A 24942-nucleotide genomic window follows, 5' to 3' on the forward strand; every position below is an offset into this window, starting at 1 on the left:
AATTTATTTTCAGTATCTTACAAAAAAACAAGCCTAAAACAGACCATGTGGTATTTATTCTCAGTGAGACTGATGATTTTGGGACATAAGGCTAATTTCTTGTTACAAACTCATTCAGCCCTTTCCTTAATTCAAGGGTGGACAATGATTTGCAGAATGGAGCCTAAGAACATGTCCCAGATACAGTATTTTTTTAACAATCAGATCCAATCCTCTGAAGTATAGAAACAAAATGCAACCTGGAAATAAATATGTGGTCACTCAGTATGCCTTATGGATGCTAAAACAGCACTTGTGGGGAATGCTTTTCTCTGCACATCTACAAAGAGTTCTTATGTTCATTCCACTCAGAGATGCTTATGAAACAGTCATTTTCTGCGATGGACCCCACCAGGAAAGAATCAGTTTAATACAAATATCTTTGCCCTAACTCAGGGAAACATTAGAACAGTCCTTACATAACTGTAACATATAGACAGGTCTTATTTGAGATTGATGTGGTGAAAAGCCTGTTAACTTTGAAGCTGAAGGTTCTTGTTTAACCTAGAAACCTGGAAAGAATAAAACTGTTGGTTTGGCTTTATTAGCCAAACTAGCAATATTCTGGCCCTCACATCCCAGCTGATGGCAGAAAAATATTAAGCTTTGTAATCCTTAGAGAAGTACTGCAATTATCTTCAAGAGAGGGGGAACTGATGTGAGAGCCTGTAGAGGAAAGCAGTGAGTGGAACACATTTTCTCCCCTTGCCTATGCAGAGGATTCAAGAATGATGACTGCCAAAACAAATAAACAAACAGGAAATCCTGTCATATGTGTCCATCGACTTTTTAAAGGCCTTTTCACTGACTTGGCTAAGCACCCTGTAAGATAGAGAGTTTCCCTCTCTCTTTCTCCTAACTGGCAGGTTGAGCAGCATAACAGTGTTCCCTAAGTTCTTATAACAGATCCTTGCAAGACATGTGAGTGAGGCAGGAAAGCAATTCTCCTTCCCTCTAATTCTCTTTGCTCACTTACTTATTTTTCTGCTCCTTTTTCTCTAAATCATTATTTTCTTGTTTACATATACCACTGTGCCAAAGATATGCGGGAATATATGCACGTAACATAAAGATTTTTAACTGCATCAATTCTAGAAATTGCTTGGTTTATTATGAGATTAAAGACTGAAAGTGATAAATGACATGGAAAATCTTGTGGAAAATCTACAATTTTCACATTTGAGTGTTTTATTTAGGGGTGACTTCTCACTAAAGGAAATATCTTTGTTTCTTCTGACGCGATCCAAATCAAACCAAAATACTTCTCAGTTTCTGTGTTTTATATGGTAATGACATGCCGCCTCTTTGAAGGCTGACTTGAGATTAACAATATACTTCCAAAAGATTTCAAAATCTTAATATCTTTTCTACATAACTTCACAAGGGTTTTTTTTTTTTTTTTGCCTTTTCCAGTTATTCCAAAAGAAAAAACTCCAAAAAAGGGTGAAAAAATATTTTCAGAGGAGAAATTGTTGGGTTTTTGTCTAAAAAAATTAAAGCAGAGACAAGGTTTATTTCTGAAACACCAGGATTTCTTTGGGTTCAAAGAGCACTTGAAAATAATTTGATTTTGAATAAAGACATTCATACTCTTCTTTTACACTTTTTTTAGGTACTAAGGCAAAAAGGCTAAGCTCCACTTTGGTTTTGTTGGATCAGAAAATAGCTTCCTGTAAGATTTTCAGACAGACATTTTGTTGCATTTACTTTCCTTTTCAGAGACAGGGAGATGAACATATTCCTGTAATTTTGTGGTTGATGGGTGTTAGCAGAAGAATTATTTTTAGGGAATTTGGAAAAGGGCCGAGGAAGTACAAGGCTAAAAGAGTCCAAAAGAGAAGGAATTATTACTTCCAGAAGAGGGATTGACTAGCAAGCAGGGAGGATGTGATCTGTATCTACCTTCCCTAATGTGCTGATTTTGGTCGGGGTAGAGTTAATTTTCTCCACAGTAGCTGGTGTGGGGCTGTGTTATGGATTTGTGCTGGAAACAGCATTGATAACCCAGGAATTTTTCAGTTACTGCTGAGCAGGGTTTACACAGAGCCAAAGGGCTTCACTGCTTCCCACCCCACCAGCAAGTGGGCTGGAGGTGCACATGGAGTTGCGAGGGGACACGGTGGGGACAGCTGACCCCAGCTGAGCAACAGGATATGCCAGACCACGGGGTGTCATGCTCAGCATGTAAAACTGGAGGAAGAAGGAGGAAGAAGGGCCATTCAGAGTTACAGTGTCTGTCTTCCCAAGCTACTGTAAGCTGTAATGGAGAGCCAGCTTTCCTGGGGATGGCTGAACACCTGCCTGCACACAGGAGTGAGCAAGTGGCCTCGTGGTGCTTAGTTGCAAGCTGGGTTTAAACCATGACATCTATACATTTTCTCTTTGGGACAATATACTTCTTCTTTTCTACTTAAATGTTCTGCAATACAACTGTAAGTCTGGATAAGATGGAATTTTGATCATTTATTAAAGCAGTTTATTTTTTACCGGAAAGAGACATTGAACACTTGCATCTCAGTCCTATTCCAATTTCAACAGCCACCTCAGATGCCAGAACTGGAACCATCCCTGAATTTTTGCTGTCTGTTCACACTTGCTCTTCCAAACTACTGACGTGTTGGATCATGCTGTTAAAAACTCCTTTCACTGGAATGGAAACAGCATATCACTTGTGGATGATGTGTCTTCTGTGCAATGTACGCATGAGTATGAAAACCTGAGTGTGTTGTGATGCACTTGCACAAACAAGCAGCACTTTATTACCAATGCATAAAAAGAAACAGCTTCTAGTTCTCCTGACATAACACTGTTCAACCAACTAAGAGCTGGTTCCGTACAGCTTTGTTTATTTCATGCCATATTATAGATGTCATGTCTAGTTATGTTTCAAAGTGTCGTACTACAAAGGAAAATCTTTAAAACTGTATGTGCTTTCTTGCATCTTCTGGTGCACTTGATCTACCATATGGGTGCCTTTTAAGGAAAGTTACAAATTTAGCCATCTACCAACCAAATATCAAACTTAATCCAGCCATCCAGGCTCTGGGTAAATTGAGACCGACATTTCTAGGTGACCCATCAAATCCTTCTTAGATTCTTATCTTAAGACAGAATAAATCACTTTCTAGAGGTGCCTGTCACTCATTCAGTGATTACTGGAAGAGAACTGACAACAAAGACACCCAAAGTTATTAGTGACAACTCTCACTCTTAAACCTGTAGACTCTTCAAGAGCACCTTGTATGGATTAAACTGCACTGTGGTGCATTTTAGCTGCTGCTGGCTCAAATTCTCACCCTTGCTCGTGTGGGTGGAAAATGGCACAACATGAGCAGTAAACCAAGCCACAAGCTGGATCTGTGGACTGGCAAATGAAACTATCACAAACCAAGAAGACTTTCACAAAATTTTGTGAAGCTTTCTGTGATGACACCACAGGAGGGATTTCTCTGAATAAGACTAACATGAGAGAGACATCAATTCATGTTTCCCTCTACAGGGAACACACAAAGTAACATCTATAGAAAGAAAAATAAAAGAAAAAATTTTGCAGCCGAAATCTGGATTAACACATTATCAATCCCCTACTCTATGTCTGACTGAATCACTAATGTCATTACTTAATACTGGCAGCAGCAGCACACTCATAACATTGTCTACCTTCCATATTCAATGCTATCTGGCCTCTTTGCTTACAGACATCTTTTATTAGCCACAGACCATTATGATGCTACTGTATCTAATAACCCTTTATTACATTACATTAACAGTTCTTTGAAAGTGGGTTCATTTGCTTCTCAGACACAAACCTAAATGCAAATGCAAATTCAAAATGTTTGCTGCTTTGGTAGACTGCAGCTCTGGGATATAAATAGTGTTTGTGGTGACTGAAATACAAGATAATGTATTTTACCATCCACGTGAGCTCAGTGAAGGTTTCTGAAAATTTGGCTCAAGTGCAGCTGCCCACTGAGAAACTTTCACTTGAACAGATAAGTGGACTGCATGGAATTTAGCTGCTGTCCAAGGGACCTTCTGCATGACCAGTCAGTTGCAAATACCTAACACAACATGGACAGGACATTGCTCTCATGCTGTCCTGTGGGCCATGACAGAAAATTTCTTCCATGCATTGAATTGTCTAAATGTTTTGGAATGCCAGAAATACACTATTAAATTTGGAAAGGAACAGGCACCTAGAGAGATGAACTCTGTGTAATTTAATTATGAAAATAAAGAAAGAATCCTATGGTCACATTGGATTTTTCAAATAAACAGCTGAAACCCTGCAACAACAGAGCAATTCATTAGAAAAACCAAAGAGCCTAATCAAATCTGAAAATAATAAAAAGATGGTTTTTATAGTATAGTCAAAGGGAAATTCAGTATTCCTGACGTCTGGGACAAAACTAATGTTGTATCAGATTTTATCAAGTGTCAGCAAGGGCAATCCAGGCAACCACAGCAGAGCTGGCCTGATACTCATCCTGGAGTGGCTGCATTTGATATAAAGAAGCAAAGTATGATAATACAATGCCATAATCATAGGTTCATGGAAAGTAAATTTTATTAAATCAACCACATCTTTTTATGAGATTATAAATTTGGTTATCAAGGCTGAAAGTGTAGTCTTACATTTTTGCTTGGCAATTGGATTGCTATTTTACCAAACTGTAAAATCAACACTCTCAATCAATATAGATTAAAAGACAGGTAACATCTGTGAATTAAGGAAGAATCATACTGTAATGAATGTACTTCTGGTGGAGGTACAGAGACCAGTTCTTGGTTCTGCACTATTTATCATTACTGGTAATGATATGAAAGAAAAACTTTTCTACAAAGTTTACAAGCAAAACACCAATTAAGGATAACAGAAAAAATAGCAAAAAAAGGCCATTCTGTTTGAATAGCATTTGAAACTGTAATACAAGCAAATAATACATGAGATACTAATTCTAACCTACGGAGGATTGCATAGCCAGAAACCAGGCCGCACAGACAGAAGGCAGCTTTCTCTTCCTGGGAAACACTGATGATGAAAAAAGGCCTGAGACCAGGATGACTAATGTGTTGGAAACAGGCTGCTATTCTTATGACCTGAAGAGCTATGGAGAGCCTTTTCAAGCAGTACGAAAAAAAGCAAAAGCAGGAAAGCCCAACTGCTTCATTGTCAGCAGCTCTGCAGCCACTGCTGGATGCTCAGTCCTGTTCTGGTGCCTGCAGCTTGAGAAAAGACACTGGTGAACTAGGGAACATTCGGGAAAGGCGAAAAGTAACTCACAACTGCAAAAGTTGCCTTGAAGTTTAGTTTAGTTTGACCATGAGAAAGTTATACCATCATACGTAATGGGAGAAATTTGCACTTATTGTTCCTACAATGGCACCTACTTGCAAAAGGTATTCCACGGAACCTCTTGACCCCCAAAGGCCTTTTAGACAGCACAGGCACTCAGGCACATCCAAAGTGTGATTCATTACAATAAACATGTCTAAAGCTGCTCATCTTAACTGTACCCCTGTACCTCTTCACTGGCTATCAGGAAAACCAGGCTTGATTGCGCAAGATGTAAAATATAAACACTAAGGATGCCTGAAAGTTAGGTGAGATGATTTCCATGCCCATTAAGCATGAATATCAGGAATAGAAATTTGCTGAGATACAGATTTTTGTTCAGAAACATCCAATGTCTGGAATTTTAGAGCAGACAAATGCATTGAAGAAGTTAAACACAAAGGAAGGAAAATTAACTGTCAGAATGCTATTAAATCTGGTGCTGATTGTTCCATTACTGGGAATTTTAAATTAAGATTTTTTTTTTAAGATGTGCTTTGTCTCTAACAGAAATTAATTCAGAGAGGCCATAAAGCCTGTTTTATGTGCAGCACAGATTGGATGACACAATGTTTTTTCTGGTTGTATAATTTATGACTTGTTGAATGTATTAGTAGAAAACATAGTTCTGAGAACAATCTCTCATTGGTAAAGTCAGGATACAGATGTTGTAAGAAGGATTCTTCTTTCTCTAATTATAATAATATCAAGAAGCAGAAGTCTAAATTCCTATCAGTACTTGATTTCTCTTTGTACATCCAGGTACAAATAGAAATCGTATAATCAGAGTATCAAAGTTGTGGCTCCTAAAGGGGCAGGAGAGCTCAGAAGAAAAATACACATTTCTAGCACTAAGCAAATAGGCCAGAACTGCTCTGTTAGAAACCTCCAATTTTCACTGCAGAAAGACATTAAAACCAGAAGAATACTGACCTAAAGACGTGCAAATGGTTTTGCTAATAGGTATGTAATCAGAGAGTTCAAAGTGAAGAGTGTAGGCAGTTTTGCCAACACTCTTCCATGACCTGTGATCTTACCATAAATTCCATTAGTTACAAGCATCAGATGTTGTTATGGGACATCAAAAACAATGACAAGCTATATTAGCATAATGGGTTATTATTCCCAGATCCATGTGATCAGTACTCCATGGCAACCCAATGATAATGAATGCCTTTGTCAGGAAGGAAGCATGTACAAAACTATACAAAGCATGAACCTCAGGCACCTGAAATGGTACAGAAGGCTAGTAACATATTAAGAATTTAAACACCAGCATTGACACTTCTTTCTGTATATACAAAGGAATTTTTCCTATGTTGTCAGCCAATCATTGCCTTTGTGGGGACATGGCATTTCCAGGACATTTTGCTCAGGGCTTACCAGTTGGGAAGTTGAATGCTTAAAATCAGCCTGTGGAACAGAAACCATAAAAAATTACCCAAAGGATAAATCACTTGAATAAATCTGGGTAAAATTTTCTGGTAAATATACTGGGTAAAGCAGCAACTCAGAACAGGATCCAAAACAGTCAACACTGCCTTAGATATATCCCCACAGCAACCTCACATTGTTGGGCCACTTCAAATGCTCAAAGCAGAACAGAGAAGCAGCTCCTCTCCTTTTCAGTTTGGCTGTAATTGCTTTTTATGTAACAGCTTAATGGCTAAAAAATTAATCCAGAATGTGATAGTTTAGGGTTAAATGCTTAATTGACCTTCAAGGTTTAAAATACCATCTTAAAGTTTTAGAAAAAACTTCATCTGCAATAACTAATACAGTAATTTTAAAATTAAGTTTGTGGTGGCTTTGTTTTGTTTTATTGAAATCAATCTAGTTCCAATTCCACTGAAGTAAAAAATTAAATACTCTCTAGTTTTGCATGAAAACCCTTAGGACAATAGTCAACTCTCTGAAAATGCTATTCAGTATATCTTACTTAAATTATGAATGCAGATACTTATTAGATTTTCAGGGCACCATGCCAGTTCTTCTACAGTTTACGGAAAATCATAGCTATCATTTGAATCCAAAATGTGTATGATTGCATGATTCAAAACAGAAAAAAGAAATTGAAAAAGACTGCCATTGAGCACACTGATCAATTGTGTTTAATGACATTTAATGTTCACTGGTCACTTGTGTTTAGGAAGTTTAATGACTGAAGATCATTTTCTGTATTAATTAGAAAGATACAATTTGTTATTTATATTCACACACACACATATAACAGTAATGTAGAGATCTGAGCCTTCTGCTCATCATAAAGCAGGTAAACATAACCAATCCAATAAATGTAAACAATAGCAACTTGAAATGTCTTTTCTGGATTTAATATTATAAAAATGAATTTTTTTAAAAATAAAAGTCATGCCCCAAGGTTACTGTCATAATACAAACGGAATTTGAAAAATGCATGACATCTCAGTCAGGCTTTAGGGAAGTTTACCAATTAGGTTGAAATTCATTAAGTATGTGTGCTAGCTGTGCAAGAGATTCTGAAAATTATACACCTCTTTGTACTTAATTGAGAAAAATGCTTGATTAAAGTCAGTGGTAGCAAGTTTGAAAAAACTTGCTCATTACCTTGCAGGGATAAACTCCTTTATGAAACTAGGAAATTACTGCCAAAATTAGTAGCAGACTTTATGGTGATCTAGAAACAATGGTATTAATATTAGGCAGACGGTCCTTCTAAGTATCTATTAATATCAAAGCACATGATAAATTTAAATAAATATCTAACTTGCCAGCAGTGTGATGCTTCCATTTTACTCCCCAAAGGACTACTGCTTGTCCTCAAATAAACCAAAAACCCTTACTTGTAAATGCCATTCTCAGAGCTCCACTGTAGCAGTAAGTCACCTGGAATTCCCACTTTGGGCAAAACAGAGCTGGGAATTGGCCCAGGAGCAGCTATGCATATACATGGACCTTCTGTCACTGCAGCTGCAGTCAGAAATCCTGTTTTTCCCCTTCCAGTGAAGAGCTGGCTCTTACACTGCAGTTTAAGGATGTAGCCAGTCTTGTTTTTTCATGTTTTAAAAACAAAGTTTATCTTAAAAGACATCTGCAGATTCACACAGTAAAGAAGTTTTCAGATTTTTACTCTAAATAATCCCTTATTTAACTTGATTTTTTTTCTCTTTCTCATTACCAATACTTATATACTTCAATATGTATACATATACTTAAATGTTACAACATGCTATTTATCTTCTTTCAAATCCCTGATGAGATAAAGCAAAGCTGAGAGTCCATTCCTGCAGTACACAACTGCTTAGCTCAATCTAATGTGATAACAAACCATCCATAAGGACAATTTTAATATTTACAGTGCCTCATGCCAGTTTTTAACACATTGCTTATAAAACTATTATGCTTGAATGTATGTGAGTGGCACTCAAATATTTCCTAATGCCCAAACACATGGTTTGTTTCTTAATTCAGCTGAGAACTGTCAAAAGTGCCCAGATCTGTCTGACACCCTCCCCTGGGAGATGCTACTACAGACTAGTTTTTATTATTAGGTTAGACATTACCCCCTGTACTGGAGAAGACCATTAGGAAGTTACCTGCTACTGCATTACAAGTAATAATAAATAGAATAAGCTGAGAGGACATTTCTTTGTACATCTGTGTGCTTTCCACTGTGCTGCATTACCTCATTGGACCCAGGCTTTCAGAAGTGAGGTAATACAGAGGATGTATGATTATCTGATGCCAAATGAACCAACTGTTGACCCAGTTACCTTAACAGCATGCACAAGGCACTTGCTGTTCTCCTCACCTGATAACATTTAACACTTTATGTCCACCCAAGCACTAAGGCAAAGGATGGCATACCCCGTGCTGGAAGGATGTGCTATAAAGCAAGGATGTAAGATGGAAATCAGGTCTCCTGCACTGCATTCTGCTCTTGGGAGGGGATTTCTCTGTCTCTCACCTCCCCCATCTCCCCAGCTGCTTTCTTCTTACTCCATCTCTACAATCTGGTATCTCCTTGTGGCTGCGTATTCCCCACTCCAGGCTCCCTGTTCCAGTTCTGGACTCCCATGCACTGTTCACCCATCTAAACATTGCTCATCTCACCTTCCAGCCCTCTTAAGCCCATCCCATTCCTCCTCCCATCCCTATCCCTTCATCCACCCCTCTCCAGCATCCCCTTGGTTCCATCTCATACCAGGCACTCACAATTTCCACTCCCACCATCTAGGAAGTATCAGTTCCTCTGCTTCTGATTCCTTCCCCATGATTCCCCTGCCTCTTCTCCTTTCATTCCCAGAGGCTCTTTGCTGGGCTTTTATTGCAGATTCACCCCCCTTTGCCCTCACTTTCTTTGTGCAGTCTGTACAGAGGCAGTTGGCTCTAAGGTCTCTGTCCCCCACCCGTTCCCAACAAGATAATTTTTAACATGTACAAACAACAGGGTTTATTTTGCATTTTCTCATTATTAGAGAAGATAGAACAATTTCAGCAGAAATTCTAAAATTCACCTTCAGGGACATTAAGTTTAGAAGTGCTTTAGCCCATACTGCAGAGCTCAGGAAAAGAGGGGATTTACATTTAAAAAGTAGGCAAAGAAAGATTCACACAATCATTAATTTTGTTTAATTTTTTAAAATATGTTAACAACTTTTAAAAGTTCATTAAAACAATAATTCAAATTATTTCTGTCATTTCAGTTGCTATGGAAGTCTGCAGGTCCCTATAACACTCACTCCTACCTGTCCCGTCCCTTACTGCTTGAGTATGTGACAGACAAATGAGTAAAAACAATCAACATTTTTAACTTCGCATTCCCTTTGAAAATATTTTCATCTTCCGTTACATTTTTGTTAAAGATTCACCAAGGACACACAGAGACTTTGCTTAATTTACTCCAAACCCTGATGACTTCGGTGTTTCAAAAAGTGATACACGTCGACTTATGATTCCCAGAGAATCAGAAATTCTCTAGATCAAACACTCATCCCAGTAAAGAATACATACACTGTTCTGTCCTGTTTTCCTGCCTATGAACAATAGAACAAAAATCAAAATAACCACCTAGCTTTGGTTCAGATGGCACACAGATAAAGGGTGGGGTGAGGTTATTTATTTCAAACATCTGCCTTCATAGAAAAAGAAATACAGCTAAGTAATTTTCTCCTCATTTAAGACATCAGTAGCAACAAATATGCATGCTGTGGAATTTTAAAACAATCCAATGACATTTCCATATGAAAATTACTACTTACTGTCAATTAAAAATCTCATTATATATATTAACTGGCTGAGTCACGATTTATGTGTCACTTGGCTACCAAGAACGTGAAGGAAAAAAGATTCTTCCTGTACAAAAATAGAAGACAGGGCTTCATTTCCAGATCTAACACAGGACACATGTTTCTCCATTAATTTCTCTGTTTTGATTTGCCCAGGAATAGCAATAAAGCAATCCTTCATATTCAGGTAATAATGCTGGAAGAATTTAAGTCTGTAAAGCTTCCAGATGGGAAGCACTGTATGAATGTTATTATAATGGAGACCATTGCAACCAAGTTATTTGCAGTGGTTTCCCTGCACTTTCCCTGAATTAATGAATGTCAATTTGCATCTGGTGAATGTAGTTTAAAATAGGCAGCACAATGAGTTTTGTGTGCAATCCTCTCAGAGGTGTGACTGAAGCTGGTTTCACAGCTGGGGTGTTTATGAAGGCTGTCAGAACAAGGATTTCCCTATGTCTAAGAAGGCAGGAGGCTCATGCAGGCATTTTTCAACATCTGAGATTCTCTCTTCACTGTCAAACAGCCTCACATTGAAAATTCATAGAAATTTAAGTATCTTTAAGAATTCTACCCTGCTCTGAATTGTTCTGAATTTGTTTAGCATGTCCAAAAAAAGGCAGGCAGGCAGACAGACAGACTAAGTTTTGCTTCCACAGGAAAGCTATCTAAAACAATTCCAATTACAAGGGAATGACTATTTTCAGCACTTGGTATCTCAGTAATGTGCAAAGAATAAACCTCATTACGAAAACATACAACAATGCTTTGCTGTGAGTATATGCAGAAACTCACTCTGCAAACTTCTCAAGGTGGAGCTTCGACAAGAACTCTATCGAGGCAACCTTCTGACTAAAAAACCAAATCACTCCACGCATTTAAAGGCATTCATAAATAATAATCAGAAATGCAGTAAGAAAGATAATTCTGTATATTGTATTCAACAAAACTTGTTCAAGGAAAACAGTACCAAAACAAACCAATTTTGAGATGGACATCCTTTGAAGTTTAATTTACTCCACGTACAAGCGGAGACTCTTCAAAGTTAGAGAGAGAGAGGAGATAGCCTGAGATTAGGAAGAAATATTAGCATAATGACCACCAAATTATGGGATAATTCTTTCAAACTAGTATATTTGTCAGACTTCTGTGCTGAGCCACGTACTAGTTAAGAATTCAAGGGAATATAAATTAGTCTCCCCAAGTCAAGCTTTTCAAAATAAAACTAAAACCATCTGCAACTTCATGATTATAAATAAAATCAAGATCTGATGCATTCTGTTGATCATCTTTTGTCTGATACTAATCCATCTAATGGCTTCATATTTTGGCCATACACAAACTGTGATTTCTCACCCCCTCACTGACTAGTGAAAAACCACAGCAGTCTCTCAACTTGTATGCATTAGCACCACAGGTGATGACTGCAAATTTCTGAAAGAATAGACAGTATCCAGGATAAAGATTGTATAGCATGTCTCCCAAAAGGGCCTCCTTTTTTTTTAATGTGTGAAACTTCTCTCCTAAGGCTCCAATCACCTAATTAAGCTCTTTATCAGCAATGTATTCCCCTAGAGAAACATGATACTGTCACTATAGTGATCTCACAGTATTTACAAAACAGCACTCGGATTTCTCTTCAAACCAGTGTCCTGAAAAGAGCCCCAAAATCTCTCTTCTGAGACATGACAAAGATGAATCTCTCAGGCACCCCTCTAATACCAGTTGTATCAGTGATCTTATATTATGCACAAACATCAATATTTTGGGGAGTGCCTCTATATTTGTGATCTCTCTTTCACACAGATAAGGAAGCAAGTGGATTCAGTCACTAAGTGAAACTACTGCTACTTGGCTGAGAGCAAACTAGGAAGTCAGTGTTTCTCAGATGTGTTTCATTCAGTGACTTGTTTTAGCAAGCTCTGCTGTCTGCTGTGAAAAGAAAAACTCTGCCATCCCTCGGTTTTGAATGTGACTATAATTGGCAATCTATAGAAGATCACAAATATGTAAGGAATTGCCAGGCTTCTCAGTAGTTCCTGTGAAGAAGAGAGTCTGGGCTTCTGAACTTGAACAAGTTCTATGTTTCCCACTCTGAGATGCGCCATATCAAGGGGAACTCCAGAACCTGGCAGACAGAGGCCAGAGAGACTGTCCTGCTGAATAAAGAGGCAGAAGTGTCACTCAGTGCTTCAGTCCACTATCACTAAATTCCCTGTCTCATCCAGTGATGGGTCCACATTGCCCTTGTTCAGCCTTTTTCCACTAAGGAAGCAAGAATAACTCTCCTTATTGACTTTGATATTCCTTGCAAAGCCCACCTCCAGCTGCGTTTTGAATTTCCAAGCACTGTCCCTGCTTGCCCAGGCAATGTCTATAAATTCCTTCTTTGCAGCCAAACACACTTCTGCCTCAGATATATCACCTTTATCACAGTGGAGCTCAGCCAAGAGGCCCCTGATAAGCCAAGCCAGTCACCTCATACTCTTGCTTGTTTCCTTAAGCATGGGTAATCCATTCTTGTTCTTGGAAGATGCTGTCCTCAAAGACCTGTCTGCTTTCCTAAGCTTCTTTGCCTTTCAGAGCTGTCCTTCATGAGATCCCCACTATAGTTTCTGAAATCTCAAAAACTGAAATCTACTCTCCTTAAGTCCAGGGTCTGTACACAGCCACCCTTTCGCCACTCTTCTCAGGATTTGGAGCTCCAGTCAGGTCTACCATGTTAATGGGTAACAGACCCAGTTGCACTTCACCCGTTTGGTCTACTGTAATTCAAGAAGTTACTTCCAACACTCTCAAGAAATCCTGACTGCTTGCAACCTACTATTTAGCACTTGCAGCAGACATCAGGAAGTTCAAGTCTCTCATGTGAACCAACATCAACAATTCATGAACTTCCTCAAGTTGTTCAAAGCTGTTTCTACACTTCCTCACCCTGATCAATGCCCTGTAACATATTCCCACCATCACCCTGTAACAAGTCATCTATTACAATCCTGACCCAGAAACTCCAGCACACATCCATCCCATAGAAGAGCTCCAAATCCATAAGGAGTTTCTTCACAAAGACAGGAACTTCCACTCCTTATTTCTGTGCAGGTTCTCCCTCAAGAGCTTCTATGCATCCATCCACCACAGCATTCCAACAGGGTGAGCTGTTAACACCCAGCTTGCTGCTGCTGTGACATTGTAACTTGTGACTACATGCAGCACTTCACTTTCCATAGTGTTTTCCAGAATGCATGTATTTGTATACATACATTTAAGGTATGCAGACAATATATAAAAGGCTGTCTCTTCTTCCTCTTCTACAGTTTAATACTTAATACAGTTTCTCTTATTCCCTTTGCCCTACATCCTTTGCTTTCCACCCCTGTTCACTGCCACCTTACTGAACTATTATGGATCATAATCCCCCTGGCACCTCTAGTTTCCAGCTGTCAGCAGGATGATGAGCCAGTTAGCAGATGTTTTGTCCTGCTTTGTCATACCATTGAACACCTTTCTATTTGCATTCTTAAATATATAAACCATTCAATAACTTAAAATATCTTGCTAATAGAGCTACTGCCAAGTTTGAACATTATGTTTAGTATTCCTTTTAGCTAGTGCAATAGACAAAGGATTCAGAAAAAAGAATATTTGTGGAGAAGTGATTTTCATACACGGACAATTGATTCTAATCTAGTTTAGGTAACTGCAGTGACTGAAAAATTACTGATTTACAAATAACTCAGCTACTTATCTCTGTGAAATTATTCTGCACTCCAAATTTATCATGGAACCAATGGCAGCAAGTTCTCTGAAAAGAGAAGGATGCGAAAGCTAGACTTGTCTCCTTCCTGTACAAGGAACTATTATTTATAAGCAGGCATAGGTACAGGAGTCACCATTAAAGTAAATATGATTTACCATACAGTTCCAGCAGACTAATAGCAGGAATCAGCCAAAACTGCCTCCCACTCCTAGTAGTATACTCTCATCCCCTTTCTTATGCTGACACCAGCATCTACACCATTTTAGAAAGTTTAGCTTTCAGGATATTAACTCTGTGGGTAATTAGTGTGGCAGAGAAGGGGTAGGAGCATGGCAACAGGAGTAAGACACTGGGATGAGACTGTCCCTCCCAGTCACAGCTACTGCAATGCCATATGTGCCATTCATGGTTGCAACATCCACAGGAATTCAGTCTCTAGGGCTACCAACTCATTGCAAGTGTCTGTAGTTTCTGACCGTTTAGAAAAGTAGGAATGAAAACAGTAAATAAAGTTGGACAAGCACGTGCCACTGTAATTCTGTAGGTGTAGAGCCTGCTTCCTACCGCCCCCAAGTCAACACACAGAAAAGAGTTAAACTATTAATGCAATGAATGTATCAAAAGTGGAGAAAACAGAAAAGGATTGTAAAGTAGCAATTTAATATAACATTAATATAATAACTTATATTCTCCAGTGTTAAATTTTAAACATTATTGTATGTTTTATACTCCTAAGGTATCCTGTTTATCACTTTCCTTAAACCTATATATACTCCCTTTTTTATAATTATAGTTTTTATATTTACATAGATATATAAAAATAAAAGCTACCACAGCTTATTCAACAATATGCTACATGAATAGAGGAAACATAAGAATTGTTAGTTCTTTCCCTGATACTTTTGAATAATAACTAGCAATATTAGAAAAAAAAACCCAAGCTGCTGGTATTTTGATAACATCAAGGATATCACAAATTAATCACTCACAGTGAATACATATAGTATAATAGAATAGTTTCGTTTTCACCACAAGTAAAATAATTAGAACCTTTATAGAATATCTACCAGTAACTAACAAAGCCTAGTTTCCAGATCATCTTATATTTTGGTGTTTTGAAGTTTTACCACAAAAACTTAGGTACTATATTGCAGTCAAAGCATTTGTAGATTTTTATTGCAACAATTCAAACTTTTTAATGACAAGGAAACTCATTCTACAAATCAACTGAATCTTGAAGTAAAGATTTCCTCATCTTTTTTTTTTCCTCCAAGTATGGTAGAAACGCTTCTGGAACATCCTCAACAGAGTAGTAAACATCAAAATAAACCCAAAAAAATCATTTTTTAAAGAGTTCTCATGTTTCCAAAGTAATAAAACTTTCACTTTCTCTTACTTCTGAGAAGAACCATGTCAAAATGCAAGTTCTAAAATGGGTACCACCAGAACACAAACAGCCTAAACATTGTGGTTTACTACCTTTCCCTTCCAATCAGACCAAACACAAAGAAAGTTCCCGGGAGATAACCGTCACCATTATCAAGCAAGACACTTTACTGCTGACAATCACAGACTACTCAGAGCTGGAGAATACACTACGCACCCTCCCTTCAGGCTCAGTGGACAGAGCAATCAATTCCCTTCACACAGCACAGCAGCTTGAATTAATGGCATCCCTTGTCCCAGGCAGACTCAGATGCCAAGACATGAGCAGATACAAAACCTTTGTGCCCAGGGCTCCCCAAAGGCAGCGGCTGGGCAAGGGCCAGCTCTCTGCAGGTGTCTCAGGGTGAGACCCAGGAGCCAGCAGGACACACAGGTCCCAGTTTCTCCATCTGCTCACCACAGCCACTGGCTCTGTCCCTTTCCCAGATGCTTCAGGCAAGAACTGTTCCTCTCCATGGGGCGAGCTTGCAGCACATCAGCTTCTGGAATCAGGTTATTTGGGCCTGCAAAAGTACGGATGCCAGAGCAAGAGAGGGGGGAAGGAAGGCTATGTTCTCCTTGTTCAGTGAATGTGTTTGCCTAAGTGGGCAGTAGGAAACAGGAAGAGGCCTCTTCCCTTGATCGGTATCTTGCTATAAATCTTTAAGTCTGATAGCATGGTGTGCTCAGAGTATTCAGCCTTAAACAGGCTGTGTTTGACTGTAGAAAAAGGAACCCTACAAAACAGCTGTTATCACCCTTATGCACAATAAAATCTTACTAGAAGATCAAACAAATGCATCACTCATTTGGACATAACAGAGACTTTCAGTTAAGAAAGTGTCTGTGGCCTTCCCTTTTCTCTTGCTTATCAAAACAGGACTTCAGGAACACTCTGTAAAAAGGCTGAGTTTTATTGCCTTGTGTATTACGTTCATTTAATGAAATGTTCTTCATTAATTTCTTTTCCTGACATGGTAGGAACATATCTTCAAGAGAAGGACAGAACATGGCTGACCACATGGCCGCTGGCAACCCTCCAGGCTTCACGTCGGCCACTGGGAAGTCTCTGCCACCTGATGCTCTTTAGATCACAGAACTCATTTTGATGCTAGCCCTGTGTTAAGCTCAGTGTATGACCAGCAAGCTGTCCCTGATGTTACCACCACTTGTAAACAAGAAGTAGCTTTTGACAGCTGCCACAGGGACTGGGGCACAGAGAAAGAGCACACGGTGCAGTAGGAGGACTGAGCAATGGGCTTTGTACAGCACAAAGGGGAAGAGGATGATGACATGAGGATTTACATGTGGATGTTGGCTACTGTGGAAGAAGGCAAAGAAGTCTGGCCATGGAAAAGAGACCTGAAGTCCTGATACTAGAAAAGTCCTTATGCTGAGTCTGCATTAAACACAAGTCTGCAGAAAACCCCCTTTCTATTCAAAGGTAGATAAACAAGCACTGCAATCCTTAAAATCAGGCCCTGCAGATAACTCTGTTCTATGAGAAGTGCCAAATATTATATTCCCTATGCAGAATATGCAATTTCATTTCATTCCACAGAAAGAAACCTTAAAACCTATCTCTAGTAACTGAGACAAAGAAATGCAGCTTCTACAAGCCCACACAGGAGCTGACTTGTGAGAGCATGAGTGAGCCTTCTACCTGTGCCATTTAGATTCTTCTACAGAATCCTTTCCTCCAATAAACTTAATTGCTGATCAGATCTAGGAACTGCAAAAGGCAGAATTTATTATAGACTTTTCTGCAGTTTATAATGATGGTACTTTAGGTTCTGGTAGCTAGATTTCAAAATTTCTGTTCAGATTTTTTTTAAACTATGAATTTGAAAAAGACATTTGGAAATTAAATTCAGAATAAATCTATATTATTCATTCAAAAAAGAAATCTAAGGAAAGATCAGGCTTCAAATTCCTAACATTTGTATTCATGTATTATGCTTTGAATAAACTACAAATGTTTATTTACAAAAATGCATTTTGCAGTATTTCCACAACAAATCTGAGGAAAAGATTCTTAATTTTTCTAGTTTTGGTGAGCCCTATTTTATTCTTGTCAGCTTACTGACTTCAGTGGGCCAAGTAAGCAGCACTCATCTTGCGCAGGCATAGCTATTTTAGCAGCACTTTCAAAAATAAGTAATGCAAATGATTAATGCAGTTGTTGACTAATGCAGCACTGATGAAAAACATTTGAATATTTAAGAAAATATAAGAACACATGAGATTGGGTAAAAAGGCCCCTTAGATTGTTCTTATTTTCCAACCAGAGAATCTCTGTTCTGATTCCATCTCCAACAGAATACAGGAATATTTTCCAGATATGTGTCCATATCTTATGGACACATACAGAGCAAAAGTCTGTCTTGGGAACTGCACAAAGGAGTACTTTGAGATCTCTCAGTTTGATGGAATGGTTTGAAGGCCAGACTGTGACTTGGCCTTTTATATCCCCCAGGAAGAAGGGCACAGGCTCTCTGACAACACCCCATGCACTGTATCAGACTGTGTCATCCTGGCTGCAGCAGTTAAAGTGAACTGATGGTCCATAAATTACCTGCCTCCTTAGCTGGATGATGAACATGCAAATGCAAGCAGCATGCTTGGTGAACACCTCAGTGAGTGCTGTGTGACACTGAACTGAAATCCTGCCTGGCATGTCAAGAACGCTAGTTTGTTAAAACTCCTTAGATAGCAAAATCAGGGAAAAAATGTAGCTCCAAGCAGAACAACTGAGTATATTTCATGGTATGGGCAACAGACATGGATGGCAATCTCCTAGAAAATGCTAATGTTCTGTGTAAGCCAAAACAAAAATCAATGGAAAGATCTGGTTTTGGTGGGACTAAAAAGCCTGGGAAGGATAAATGCTGTTTAAACTGATGTTTTGAAGTGCCAGTTTGCAGAAACATACATGGACAGCACCCCTACACTGTTAACACTGCGGCAAAATATACACTCTGGGAACCAAAGTGATTTTTCTTTTAAAACTGTACGTTAGACCTCTTGCTGCTATGTGAATGCCACAGCATAATCTATGGCTTACTCCTGGTCTTGGGTGTGCAGACACAGCAGCTCTTCTCACAAAAACATTCTCCCATGCATGCATGTGCAGGCTTCCCAGCAGTTTCTCAAGCAAGGGAAGTGTTTTCCTCTGCTCCACCCATCACATAGCAGAGCTGAAGAAAGCCCTAGGTTTTTTTTAACTCCCTACTGTCTTCTTATCAAATAGTTTGTTTTTCAGCTAGAAAGGATACATTCAGATTTAGGAACATACCCTTCCAGTATGAAAGCAAAAAAAAACCCAACTGGCAACAAGTTTAAGGCAACCTGGGTTCATTTACTCTATTTCCTCTTACTGTTTCTTAAGATATAGTAGAAGGGATGTTTATTCACTAAAAGAATGTCAGAAATATCAATTATTCATATACTGTTTCTATTTCCCTGAACTAGAACTTAAGGACTTCTAATTGCAGACAAGAAATACCTTTCCTATATTGAAATACTTTGAATGTACTTCAAGATAAAGGAAAAAGAAAAAAAGAACACTTTATATTTAATTATATAGTGTAGTTGGTTTTTATATTCGTAAGCATTGGTTTTACTTCAAGTTACAGTAGGTTATGACAAAATTAATGCCAGAACTGATTTGATTTCTGCACCATAAACTGACTTGTTTTTCTTCTGTCATAAGCTGTGCATAGCTTGTTATAAAATATGTGCTGTCACAATACACACTTATGTTCTCAGTATTAGGTTAATATTAGTCCAAGAAGGTAACTGAATCGTAAAATTCTCTCCTAGTCCTTGTGGGATCACTTATTTGAATGAATATGCACTAAATATTTTTGTAGGAGGGCAGATAAGCAATGCTGTTTAGGTAATACTATTATTCCCTGGTGGCTTCACAGTTGTGGTAGAAAACCAGATTCAAACAAGCACTACAGTGTTACTGAGGTTACAAATGACCTGGAAAAATACAGTTTCTATGGATATCATGTAATGAATACAAGACTTGCATGTCACACATCTAGTATAGTGTTTTGTTTATTTCTTTGCATGTATAAGGTACTCTCCTTGTATTGAGCAAATATTGCAATTCTTTTATACCACAGAATTTTTAAATGCTAGACTTTTATGCAGACATTATTAAATTATTGATAGCAGGATGATCAGAACCTTATTTCACACGTAGCCAAGCTGGATTTTTCCAGAGACATTGTGCTCTATCTTTTAAAAACAGTTAAATATGGAGATTTAGCACTGTTAATAAAAGCTTCTATAGAGAAGGAATATACTGTTCATGCACTTGAACTTAAAAAGCAAATTTCTGCCAGTGTTATCTCATCACCTTACCTAATCTGAATATATTTGCAAGCATTAAATTTTATTCAGACATCTTCATTACATAATATTGCTAAAACATCTATAGAGTAATTGATTTAAAAAGCAGTGGTAATCAGGAATAGCAGTACTGAAAAGACTAAGGCAGACTAAAATGCTATTTGTTTACATTCTGCAAAACCCAGCCTGTATCAGATAAACAGATGGACTCTTTCTGGATAGAAATATTGCATAAGATTCTGAAATTAAGCATAGAGGGTGGGAAATGCAGCTGTAAGCAATTGATGCTTTGCTTCCCATCACATCAAAATGACTTTCAGACCTGAAGCAGAATAATTATATTTTGTCCTCGGTGCACAAATAATAAAAACCAACTTCTGAGCAATGCCACACCCTTGTGATTAAACATAGTTTTTAAAAATATTTAGATAAAGTCTGAACAAATCAAACAAACATGTAGGCAGGAAATGTTGTTTGGAATGCACTCCCTGCAATGTACTGTTAGACCCAGAAAGCAGCCTAACTTCAGCATTCAATCAAGCAAAATCTAGTATAATCTCATTACAGTCCTTGCAGTTAATGAAACCTATTTAAATCTCTGACATTTTGATTTTTAGAGCTGAAAAAAAGCAAAAATTACTTGGTTTATACAACACAAACATACAGAAAGGTAAGATTCTATCCTTTAGGTTGCCCTAGCTATTTACCAAGCAATGCGTAATATGAAAAGATTACTCTTCTGCTACTCACTATTGCTCCAGGATTTCAGTAAATATTTGATACTGATTTCAAAGAAGCCTGAATCCTGCTGGCTAGCCATGTCTGCTGCATACAAAGAGGCTTCTGTGATTCTGAGCAGCTGAAGTGGCAGGTACTATGTATGTAGATGTGACTGTCACCAGTCAGTGATGTAAACGAGGGGTCAGAGGAGGAAATGAAGTCTCCGCAGATCCACTTCTTCCGTTCATGGTAGGTAAGCTCATTAAAAAAAAAAATAAAAAATAAAAAACGCCTCAACAACAACACACCATGAGATTTTTGTCCTTTGCTCTTCCTTCGGGGCTTGTTCTTAATTCTAGCTGAAGAGTATTTTATTCCCTCGCCCCCTCAGTATTTTCATTTATTCCATTCGGCAACCGGGCAAATTTCTTCTGGTCGCTTAAGGCATAGGCAGCAGCACAGCACTTGTTCCACAGGCACAGTTAGAGTATGTTCCCGAAGGGTGTCTGAGCCGTGCTGCTGATGCCGCGCAGCCTGCCCGTCTGAAGCTGTTTTCCCATCAGAAGCTGTCAGCCCGAGCCTATGCACCTCCTCTCGCCAACCGAGTATCAACTTGGAGCCCCGCTGGAGCCGTGCAGCTGCAGGAATCTCACACGTACTGCTTAGCTTCAGGGGGAAAACAAGCACCCTCTAATGAACATGCTCTGCCTGCTCTGGTCAGCTGCTCTCCTTCCGCCTGCTTCCACGAAGAGCCCGCTGAACTATACACAACTGCATCATGCTGCAGTAAAGCAGAGCTGCACCCATATATCTGATCGCAGTGACGCTGGGAAGGAAAAAAGGCTCTCCCCTCAGCGCAGTTGCACAAGAGAAGCACTCCCAGAGCACTAGACCCACGGCATGCACACTGGCTGCTTCTGCTTTTCTTTCACTGCTACAGAAAAACGTGCTGTCATTTTTTTCTTGACACTTTTTCCACACCCCGCCCCCCCTTAACAAAGATGATAGACAGAAAGCTGAATTCATAGCACCAAAATAAGCCCGAGAGCTCACTGCTTTATATTCACCTCTGAGAGAGCCACAGAAAACTCAGTTTGATATCATTTTTATCTTGAATAATGGTTTCTAAAAAGGAACTGAATTCATATAAGAAAAATGAGGCAGAAGCATTTCACTGCTTTTTAATCTCTCTGTATTTTCTACAAAATACTTAATTGCTAGGTACAATTTCCGTATTCCTAAGGTTTTATTTCATATAATCACACTACATCACTATGCATATTTTAATGGTAATGAAGAAAAATAAGAATCAGTTTCCAAAATACTTTTTGTTTCATATATTCTTGGTATCATCCTTCCAGATAACATTTTCTGGGAGTAACAGTACTTTTTTTTCTCACTTAGTGAAATAAATTTCCTAGAGCATTTCATAATTACAGTAGCTGCGACAAAATAGAGCTTGTCTGCTGCCGATTCTTCTAAAAACTTTGTCAGCGATTATATTCGCACATTACTTTTAGTTTCAGTATGTGCAATATTTGATGTTTGGATTGGAAACTGAGGAACACAAGAGTCACTGAGACCAAGCTCTTGTGGTTCTCACTGAAAATATGCTAAATGTCTTCTGCAAACACACCTCATCTAGAGATAAGGTTTTGTGTCCTCACTAATGACAGGCTGTTGTTTAAACTCACTTTGTAAACCTTCTTGCAGTTCCTAAATGAACTTCACTCAAAACCTGTTTACACCCTTTCATGGACATGAACAACCAGAATTATTCAGAGTATCTGAGGTTTGATCTCACCAGCCACGTCAAAGAAAGCTCATCAGCTCTTCCTCTCTATGCTGTTAATTATCATCCCATTGCTGTCACACTGCATCTCCAATTTATACCGAGACCCTGCTGTCCCATTGGTACCTCCTTCCCTACCCCTCCACTGACAAAGCCTCCTCTTTGTGCCATCCTGTTTTAGCCAGCACAATGCAGCCTTTTAAAATTAAAGTTAAATTTAACACCAGATAAGGGAAGTTCCAAGATCTAGGACTGATGACTTTCCACCATCCCACTAACTGATTTTTCATCAGACACCAAGTAGGTTTGGAAGTCCTTATTCACCCTCACAAATACTGCATTAATTCCTGTATTCAAGGATTTAAGTAATAATTTCCCCTGTGGTGCTATATCAAGCTTTTCTGGAGATGACAGATAAATTAATTTTATTGCAACTCTCTTGTTGAAAATAAAAACAGGAGGTTAATTTGCAAGTAGTTGTATTTCCTAAATCCGTATTAGATTTTATCCAACTTTAAATTAAATCCACACCTTTAAATATAATCTTCAACCAAATTTTTTTTTCAGTCTTGAGTATCAAGCAGCCTCTTTGTTGATGCAGATAGTTTTCCCCCCACAACAAATATGTAGTTTACATTTACAGGGCAGAATCTCTCTTTTGATATTCTCAACAGAAATGTTATTACCCAAGCTGCAATGTCATATGCCTGCTCTTCATTGAGGAATAAATGGGAAGTTAACTGGTTTTTGTAATGTGAATTTGAAGATCTTTGAGGGTTTTTTAACACCTCACAACTGATTTTTGTTCTGTTTGTATTACTCCTCCTACCTCTGTTGTTCTGCAAGACAAAACAAAAACTAAAGGCAAAAGCATTCATGTAGTTAGTGGTCAAATCTTGTTCTTACTCCATCTCTCAACCTCACTGGATACTGAACTCCTTAAAATCAACGTTCTTGTTTCAAAGTTGTAAAGAAGTAAGGATGTTTAACCATTTGATTTTTATTCCTTCACCTAGTCTTACTCAGCTCATCTTTTGTACTGCTTCTGTCAGGAGAATACCAGCTGACACTGGTGACCTGTGAGCTCCATGGGATGCTCCTGAGGGTCCCATGTGTCCCTCACAAGCAGAATGAAAAGTTCAAGGTTTTGTTGGTTGGTTGGTTTTGGTGCTTTCAAGTAAAAGAAATTTCGGACGTCCCACACAGGCAGTTTTCTTAGCTGTCACTATCCAGCTCCTCTTTATTTCTCAAGTTTGTATTTTCAGAGCTGCAGATCTATCCTTGTTAATTTTGAGTCAGATTGTATGAAGAGGATCCAGTAAGATTCCTGTCACTTGGTCTTCACCAGTTATCAAGTCTAACCAATCTAACAATATTTTCTTGATTCTGTGATCATTTGGTGAAGAAATAAATGGGCTATCGCATCCAAGGACACCTGGATTCAACTACCATAGGAAGAGTTTGCATCTGGCATGCTAAAGTATCACCTAATGCTTAGTTGCACTTCCTTGTGGAGTAACAGTAAAAAGGCTACGTTCAGCTGTCTGTCTAGGAGTGGCAGATCCCCAGCACCTTTTTTACTGACTTTCACCAAAGTGATATGGAGCCAAAGTAATCCAATTTCATGTATAGTAGGTCTTTTTTAAGCATTGCATCACAACATAATTGCAGAATCTCGCTGCTCTCACCATTTATTAATCTTTCTGAAGAACATGCCTGCCTATTGTGTGCTTCCACTGACAGTATGATGTTGTACTAAAATACTGAAAACCTTAATGGATATATTAAGACAAAACATATTAAGGAAAAATGCCACCACTCTCAGAGTCTATATTTTTGGCATCATATGAATGAGTTCATACAGAATGGTAGTTGTTAAGATTTACTTCAGGTTTGACACTCCTCCATTATTGGTTCTGCTTTCAAAAGTATCACCCATGACACAAATGCCTCAGAATTAAACTTTTAACAGCTTCTTTAAAATTAAAAGTATAATAAATTAAATTATTACTAATTTCTATCATTAGTCATAAAATATTTGTTAAAAATTTAAATGCTAAATTAAATTTAAATATTTGCCAGTGTAAATTTGCAAGTAAGACATCTTCCATATATAATGATTTTACTCATTATATACTCATATTTCAGAAACACTCCTAAACCAGGAATAACACACTGAAATGGCAGAAACATCAGCACTCTAATTTAGTGCTCTGAACTTATTTTTGGTAGGCTCACAAGACTG

General features: G+C 38.3%; 1 protein-coding gene across 3 annotated transcripts in view; it reads right to left on the reverse strand.

The window, feature by feature from the left end:
• The window catches only part of FRY (FRY microtubule binding protein), a 158689-nt gene extending 137534 nt beyond the window's left edge, over positions 1 to 21155 (reverse strand). For 2 of the 3 annotated variants that reach the window (XM_041487222.1, XM_041487221.1), the window contains exon 1: positions 20936 to 21154. In XM_041487222.1, the coding sequence (XP_041343156.1) occupies positions 20936 to 21005 (70 nt within the window). In that variant the 5' untranslated portion in view covers positions 21006 to 21154. Of the gene's footprint in view, positions 1 to 20935 lie in introns of all 3 variants that reach the window. The other variant, XM_041487219.1, reaches the window with a different exon arrangement.
• Between the last annotated feature and the right edge of the window lie 3787 nt (positions 21156 to 24942).

Source organism: Pyrgilauda ruficollis, unplaced genomic scaffold, assembly GCF_017590135.1.
Source record: "Pyrgilauda ruficollis isolate IOZ18807 unplaced genomic scaffold, ASM1759013v1 scaffold8, whole genome shotgun sequence".
NCBI lineage: Eukaryota > Metazoa > Chordata > Aves > Passeriformes > Passeridae > Pyrgilauda > Pyrgilauda ruficollis.